Consider the following 8,602-nt stretch of genomic DNA (forward strand, 5'->3'; position numbering starts at 1 on the left):
TTAGCCTTCATATGTTCCTCTAATTTGTGACTAAAATCAACCAGTTCTGTGAACATCCTGATCACCAGTGTTTTGAACTGTGCGTCTGAAAGGTTAGTTATCTCTTGGTCACTTAGATTTATCAGCTCTGGGGCTCTGAGTTGTTCTTGAGGCATGCTTTGGTCTGTTCATGCCTGTTATGTATGAGGAGTGAAGCCTTAGATGTTCACCAGGGCGGGGCCACCCAGGTCGCTGTTTTGTGATGTTGTCTGTGGAGGCTGGGTCAGAAAGGGGCCACCCCGGTCCCTGGTTTGTGATGCTGTATGTGGGGGCAGGGTCAGAGAGGGACAAAGGTGGTTCCCTCTACCTCTTCCTGTCGCTGGGGTTTGCGTGGTCTGTCTCACTGCTAGCTCCTTCACCGGTTTATCTGAGCATGAATGTGTGACCGGGGTCAGCTCTCAGTGGGTCCACTGCCTTGCGCCCTCAGTGGGTTCACCCGGTTCTCCACACCTGGGATCCACCCACGGTTGCTGGCGCACCTGGGTCACCCATCCAGGTCGGTCCAGTGGATCTTTCCTGCCTGACCCCTCTCTGCTGCTGGCTCTGCCCCTGTTACCAGTTTGGGTGAAGGGTTCGTGGTTGTCAGACTTCCGTGTAGTTCAATTTTCTGTGGTTTGGCCGTGTTTTTGTTGCTAAAACTTTGTTGTTTTTAAACTTGGTTGTGTGAGAAGGTGCAGTGCTTCTACCTACGCCTCCATCTTGGTGGAAGTCCTGCCATTGGTATTCTAATAAGTATTGCATTGAATCTGTAAATTGCTTTGGGTAGTATGGACATTTTGATGATGTTAATTCTTCCAATGCATGAACACAGTATATGTTTCCATTTGTTTGTTTCTCCCTTGATTTCTTTCTTCAGTGTTGTGTAGTTTTCTGCATACAGGTCTTTTACTCCTTGGTTAGGTTTATTCCTAGGTATTTTATTTTTCTTTATGCTATATCAAATGAAATTTTTTTTCTTGATTTCTGCTTCTGCTATTTCATTGTTGGTATACAAAAATGCCTTTGATTTCTGGATATTGACTTTGATTTCTGGATATTGACTTTGATTTCTGGAAATCCCATGGTTTGCCAAATTCATTTATTAGGTCAAGCAGTTTTGGGCTGTAGTCTATAGGATTTTCCATGTACATTATAATGTCATCTGCAAACAGTGACAGTTTTGTTTCCTCCTTTCTGATTTGGATGCCTTTGATTTCCTTTTCTTGTCTGATCACTTTGGCTAAAACTTCCAATACTAAATCGAATAGAAGTGGTGAAAGTGGACAGCCTTGTCTTGTTCCTTATCTTAGTGGGGAAGCTTTTAGTTTTTGCCCATTGAGTATGATGTTGTCTGTAGGTCTCTCATATATGGCCTTTATTATATTGAGGAATGCTCCCTCTGTTCCCACTTTTGCTGAGTGTTTTTATCATAAATGTGTGCCTTACCTTATCAAATGCTTTTTCTGCATGTATTGATATAATCATGTGCTTTTTGCCTTTGCTTTTGTTTATGCGATGTATTGCATTTACTGATTTGTGAATAGCGTACCATCCTTGCATTTCTGGGATGAATCCCATTTGGTTATGGTGTATGATCTTTTTAATGTATTGTTGGATGTGGTCTGGCGATATTTTGTTGAGGATTTTAGCATCTATATTCACCAGCAATATTGGCCTGAAGTTTTCTTTTTTTGTGTCTTTATCTGGTTTTGGGATTAGGATGATGCTGGCTTCATAAAAAGAGTTTGGGAGTCTTCCATCATTTTGGATTTTTTAGAATCCTGTGAAAGATAAGGGTTAGCTTTTCCTTAAATTCTTTGTAGAATTCACCTGTGAAACCATCTGGTCCAGGGCTTTTGTGTGTTGGGAGTTCTTTTATTACTGCTTCAATTTCATCTGCTGTTATTGGTCTGTTCACACTTTCTGCTTCTTCTTCATTGAGTTTTGGAAGATTATATTTTTCTCGAAATTTGTCCATTTCCCTTAGGTTTTCAAATTTCTTGGCATACAGTTCTTCATAGTAATTTCTCACAATCCCTTCTATTTCTGTGGTGTCAGTTGTAATCTCTCCTCTTCCATTTCTGATTGTATTTATTTGGGTCCTCTCTCTCTCTCTCTCTCTTTTTTGGATGAGCCTGCTTAAAGGCTTGTCGATTTTCTTTATCTTTTCAAAGAACCAGCTCCTGGATTCATTGATCCTTAGAATTGTGCTTTTAGTCTCTATGTCATTTAATTCTGCTCTGATCTTGGTTATTTCCTTTCTTCTACTAGCTTTGAGCTGTCTTTGTTGTTGTTCCTCGAATTCTTGCAGGCATAGGGTTAGGTTGTTTGTTTGAAATGTTTCTATCCTTAGGTAGGCCTGTATTGCTATGAACTTCCCTGTCAGGACTGCCTTCACTGTGTCCCATAAGTTTTGGGCTGTTGTGAGTTCATTTTCATTTGTTTCCAGAAACTTTTTGATTTCTTCTCTAATTTCATTCTTGACCCATTCATTGTTTAATAGCATGGTATTCAATCTCCACAATTTTGAGTGTTTTAGGTTTTTTCCTTGGGGTCGGTTTCTAGTTTCAATCCCTTGTGGTCAGAGAAAATGCTTGGTATAATTTCAATGTTCTTAAGTTTGTTGAGGCTTGTTTTATGTCCTATCATATGGTTTCTCTTTGAAAATGTTTTATATGCATTTGAAGATAATGTGTATTTGGCTTCTTTGGGATGAAGAGCTCTCTATATATCAGTTAAGTCCATTTCTTCTAGGGTGTTGTTCAATGCCACAATATCATTGTTGATATTTTGTTTGGAAGATCTGTCCATTTTTGACAGTAGGGTGCTAAAATCCCCTACTGTAATTGTGTTCATGTCAATATCTTTCTTGACATCCTCCAGGATTTTCTTTATGTATTTGGGTGCTCCTACATTGGGTGCATATATATTTACAATGTTTATGTCTTCTTGGTGGCTTCTTTTCTTCAGTATTATGAAGTGACCTTCTGGGTCTCTCTTTATGGCCCTTCTTTTTGAAGTCTATTTTTTCTGGTATGAGTATTGCTACCCTGGCTTTTTTTCCCTGTCCATTTGCTTGGAAAATTTGTTTCCAGTCCTTTACTTTCGATCTGTGTAGGTCTTTTGTCCTGAGATGGGTCTCTTGTAGGCAGCGTATGTGTGGGTCATGCTTTCTTATCCATTCAGCTATTCTATGTATTTTAATTGGAGCACTTAATCCATTTACATTTAAGGTTATTATTGATATATTCTTATTCATTGTCATTTTCGTACCTGTGTTCCTCTCTCTCACTCTCTTTCTTTTCCTTCCTTTCCTTAAAACAGTCCTTTTAGTATTTCTTGCAGAGGTGGTTTGGTGAAGGTGTATTTTTTAGACTTTTGTCTGGAAAGCTTCTTATTTGAACTTCTATCTTGATTGAGAGCCTTGCTAGGTAAAGTAGCCTTGGTTATAGTACTCTAGTTCTTATTACTTCAAATATTTCTTTCCATTCTCTTCTAGCTTGGAGCTTTTCCATTGAGAAGTCAGCTGCTAAACTTAACAGGGCTTCCTTATATGTCATTTCCTGTTTCCTCCTTTGCTGCCTTTAAGATTCTCTCTTTGTCTTGGAATTTTGCCATTTTAATTAGAATGTGTCTTGAAGTGGGCCTCTTCGGGTTCCTCTTGATTGGGACTCTCTGTGTTTCCTGGATTTATATGACTCTTTCCCTCATCCAATTAGGGAAGTTTTCCATTATTACTTTTTCAAAAAGATTTTCTATCCCTTTCTCTTTTTCTTCTCCTTCTGGTATCCCTATTATATGGACATTATTACATTTCATGTGTCCTACATTTCCCTTAATCTCTCTTAATTCTTTCTGAGCCTCTTTTTCTTTTCTTGCTCTTTCTGGGTGTTTTTTTCTACCTTGTCCTCCAGCTTGCTGATCCAATCTTGTGCTTCATCGAGCCTGCTCTTGATTCCTTTTACTGTGTTGTTCAATTCAGAAATTGTATTCTTAATTTCTTCTTGGCCCTTTTTGACAGTTTCTATTTCCTTTTTCATGTTGATATAGTTTGCATTGAGTTCATTGTAGTGTCCCTGTAGTTTCTGGTAATTCTCTGTGAGCTCATGGAGCTTCCTGATAACCTTGCTTTGAACTCGCTATCTGATAGTGGAGTTGCCTCTATTTTATTTAGCATTCTTTCTTAGGCTTCCCCCTTTCCTTTCATTTGGGGATTACTTTTTCTTCCCATTGTTTGTGAGACTCTTCTTGTTAGCCTCTGCTTCTAGTTTCCTTAATCTCCTGAGTTTGCTGGTCTTGGGCTGTCATTTGTGTTGGCTCTCTATATATCTTTGGGTTTTGATTGTTGTTGGGTCCTTTCCTCCAGCTGGTTAACTGAGGATCACTTTGTCCACCACATCTTGTATTCTGTTATGCAGGTGTGAACAGGTTGTGTTGAAGCTGATTCTTCTGTATCTACAAGGTTTTGAGGCTTCTCTCTTGCTCTTGTTCAGTTGTTTGTTGTGGTTAGTTTCTTCACTGTTTAGTTATTATCCCAGATTGGTTCTGGATTGAGGTTTGTGTGGCTTCCACTCCCTCTTTCACCTTCTTTCATTGTTATGTGTTGGTGTTTCCTTTGTTGGTGGGTTTCCTCTTCCAGAAGGTGTACTGGTGTTCACTGCTCTCACCTTGCAAGTTCTCTGGAGTAGCAAAGTGAAATTTATCTCACTGTTTCTATTGTTGGGATGACCCCTATTTGGGTATAACTCTGGTCTTTTCTCCACTCCAGGTATTACTGTCTCATCTGTGGGAAAAGAAGGGAGGGAGAAGAAATAAGAAAGGAAAGGAAGGAAGGAAAAAGGAGGAAAAAAAGAAGGAATTTTTTTTAAAAAAAGAAGGAAGAGGAATAAAAAGGAAAAGAAGGAAGGAAAGAGGAATAAAAAAGATAGAAGGAAAGACAGGAAGAAAAAACTTTAATTAAAATTTAAAAATAAAAAAGGAAGGAAGAAGGAAAAAAGAAAGAAGGACAGAAAGGAAGAAAGAGTTTTTTTTAAAAAGCATTCTGCTGGCTTTAAACAAGTCAGGCCAGTTCTGCTGGTCTTCCTGGCTGCAGCAGACTGAGGAGGGATTGGCTTTGCTTTTCTCTCTTCCTGAGCCTCATTCTTCACTGTTGTCCAGCCTCCAGCCCACTTCCTCAGTGCCCTTGGGTCCCAGCCTAGGCCTTTAGTCCACCAGTTGCACTGTCCTTGAGGTACACCAGTTAGAGGCAACTCACACACCACCTTCTTGCTCTTTGCTGCCCTAGCTGCTAAGGACTCTCAGCACCCCTTCAAGGTAGGTCAGCCCACCCCCCTCCACCACTGAGTCAAGTCTTTCTGGGGACTGCAGCTCCTCTCTTCCGGGCTTTTCCACCTTCCTCCTACACAGTCAGCTGGCCCTGCAGGGCTCTGGGCGCAGGACTCTGGGCACGGGGCTCAGGTGGGAGGCACTCCATCCCTGGTGCTTCGGGTGTGAACATCTACAGGGAACTGCTGGACCAGCTGCTGGACGGTGCATACCGTCCCCAGCGCTTTGGGCATGGGTAGTGCTGGTCCACTACCAGGTCACCAACCAGGTGCACACTGTCCCAGGTGTTTATAGTGAGCTCAGGCGGGCCCCACAAGGACGAACCAGAAGTGCACCGTCCTTAGTGCTTCAGGCATGAGTGAAGGGCAGCGGTCCTCAGTGGTGGATGGGGTGCACACCTACCCAGGACGTGGGGTGCAGGGGTGCAGGAGGCGGGCTGCTGCTCCAGAGAATTCCCCAAATTGCCTTGCAGTGCTTCCTTTTTCTCTTAAAAAAAATTTGTCCTATTCAAGTCCTCGGTCCAAACAAGCTCCTGGCCTCACACAGCCCAGCCTGACTCTCTCCCAAGAATCTTGCAGCAGACCCAGTGGGCACCGGGCCTGGGGCTACAGCCACCCTGGTCCCTGAGCTGGTCTCAGGAACCTTATTGTCCTAAAACTCTCCTTACTGTCTGTTTTTCAATGTCCTCTATAAATTCGGGTATCCAATCTTCATATATTCTGGAATACCATTGGCTGTTCACTCTGTTCCTCAGATCAGCTAGCTGTTTTACCCATGCACTAGGGGAACTGGACTCTGCTTCCATTTATCTCACTGCCATCCGGGCTTAAAGTTTTTTAAATGAATAGGATTCAGAAAAAAGATTTAAAATAGCACTTTCTCATTATTTTTGCTCTTTAACTCCCTCCTTCCTTGACCACCCTGACTTCACATCTTGCACCTGCTCAGGACTTTACTCAACTGTCCTCTTTGCAGTGAAGCCTTCTGTGACACTCCCCACACAGCCACATGTCTATCTCCTCCCCTGCCTTGTTCTTCTTCATTATTCTGGTTCCTATCTAACAGACTATACATTCTACTTGCATAATTTGTTCATAATCTGTTTTCCCTACTAGAAGATGTGTTCTGTGAGGGCAGAGATTTTTGTTGGTTTTACTTACTGATGTATTATCTTTAGCATATAGAACAGTGTCTAGAAGACAATCAAAGTCTATTGAATAAATTATTCTTTTATTAGAGATGAAAAGCAAGGCCTATAATGAGTTTGGGCAATGGTAAGATAAGTGAATTCTGAAACGTAGACTTAACATTCTATCCTAATAATTACAATGGCATTTATTATATATGTATTATATACCAGTTATCATGCTAAGTGCTTTACATTTATTCCTTTATTTAAGTGCATAATCATCACAAAGAATTTCAATCTCTATTCTGAAGTTTAGTTACAAATATGATGATGAAAACTTGTTTCTTTTCCACAGGATTTAATATTATCAGTCACACCTGCACTTTACTAACATGTAACACTCGAGCTTCATATTTCTGGAGAGTAAAGACACAAGTCAACCAACAGACAATGATGAAAGGGTACATTCATAACACGCCCAGGTTCTCTCTATGGTCTGATACTACCTTGAGTCTGTTTTCCCTTTGTCTGACCACAAATATGTGTGTACCCACATGGAGAATATTTAGCCCAGGGATCAAAATAAACCACAGTTTCTGTATCGTGTGTCTTCTTGTTTACACTGCAATTGTCTGAGTTTACAATGAACATTCCTCCAATATGCTGAAATCTTCCTGAGTGCAAGCTGCTGGAGACTGGCACGCATTCAGGACTCCTCCTCGGGGATCGTTGGTAACTGCTGCCTCACTTCCTTTGCTTTTCTCTTTCCCACCCTTTTCTTTTATAGAAAACGTATACTGATTCATGTCAATACCTTTTGTTGTGCCTCAAGATCTGTGTCTTCAGAAATGCTTGGCCTGGCCTCACTTCTTTTTACCACCAGTGACTGGTGCTAAAGAAACAAGAAAAGTCAGGAGATGTATGGGTATGCACATCTATGGTGTGCCTCAGTTCAGTCTGAAAAACAGGCTAGTGTTCTTCCCCTCAAAATGTGAATCCCATAGTCAGACTCGTTTTTCACGTTTTTGAAAGTACAGCTGTTTGATCTTCAACAACCATAACAAGAGAGATGGAGAATGAGGCCACAGGAGGTCCCATTTCCAAGGGTATAAGAGAGGGCTATGTAACATACTGAGAGTTCTTCCCAGAGCATGAATGCCTGGCAGAATCCTGGGCAGAAAAATGAAGTGGGGAAACTGGACAAGTGTCAGTGAGTTTGTTCTTGTGAGTTTCTCAGCCTTGTCCTTTGAGCTACAAGCTCTGCTATCTCTCCTTTTCTTGACCATTTACATCGTTACCCTAATGGGCAACATCCTTATCATCCTGGTCACCACAGCTGACTCTGCACTACAAAGTCCTATGTACTTCTTCCTCAGGAACTTGTCCTTCCTGGAGATAGGTTTCAACTTGGTCATTGTGCCCAAGATGCTGGGGACCCTGATCATCCAAGACACAACCATCTCCTTCCTTGGCTGTGCCACTCAGATGTATTTCTTCTTCTTCTTTGGGGCTGCTGAATGCTGCCTCCTGGCCACAATGGCATATGACCGCTATGTGGCCATCTGTGACCCTTTGCGTTACCCAGTCATCATGGGACACAGGGCCTGTGCTCAGCTGGCAGCTGCGTCCTGGTTCTCAGGGTTTCCAGTGGCCACTGTACAAACCACATGGATTTTCAGCTTTCCTTTCTGTGGCCCCAACAGGGTGAACCACTTCTTCTGTGACAGTCCCCCTGTCATAGCCCTAGTCTGTGCTGATACCTCGCTGTTTGAACTGGAAGCTTTGACAGCCACTGTTCTCTTCATCCTCTTCCCCTTCTTGCTGATCCTGGGGTCCTATGTTCGCATCCTCTCCACTATCTTCAGGATGCCCTCAGCTGAAGGGAAACGCAAGGCCTTCTCCACCTGTTCCTCCCACCTCCTGGTTGTCTCCCTTTTCTACAGCACTGCCATCCTCACATACTTCCGACCCCGGTCCAGCACCTCTCCTGAGAACAAGAAGCTGCTCTCACTCTCCTACACAGTGGTGACTCCCATGTTGAACCCCATCATTTACAGCCTAAGGAACAGTGAAGTGAAGGCTGCACTGAAACGGGTCATCCACAGGACCCTACGCCCACGGAAACTATGA

General features: G+C 42.3%; 1 protein-coding gene across 1 annotated transcript; it reads left to right on the forward strand.

Moving 5' to 3' along the window:
• The first annotated feature begins 7,627 nt into the window (after positions 1-7,627).
• On the forward strand, positions 7,628-8,602 carry LOC119040584 (olfactory receptor 10A4). Its single transcript, XM_037133604.2, has one exon. It carries the CDS (start codon positions 7,628-7,630, stop codon positions 8,600-8,602), a length of 975 nt encoding a protein of 324 aa, XP_036989499.2.

Source organism: Artibeus jamaicensis, unplaced genomic scaffold (assembly GCF_021234435.1).
Source record: "Artibeus jamaicensis isolate MK-2021 breed Jamaican fruit bat unplaced genomic scaffold, CSHL_Jam_final contig_759, whole genome shotgun sequence".
In the NCBI taxonomy this organism is placed as follows: domain Eukaryota; kingdom Metazoa; phylum Chordata; class Mammalia; order Chiroptera; family Phyllostomidae; genus Artibeus; species Artibeus jamaicensis.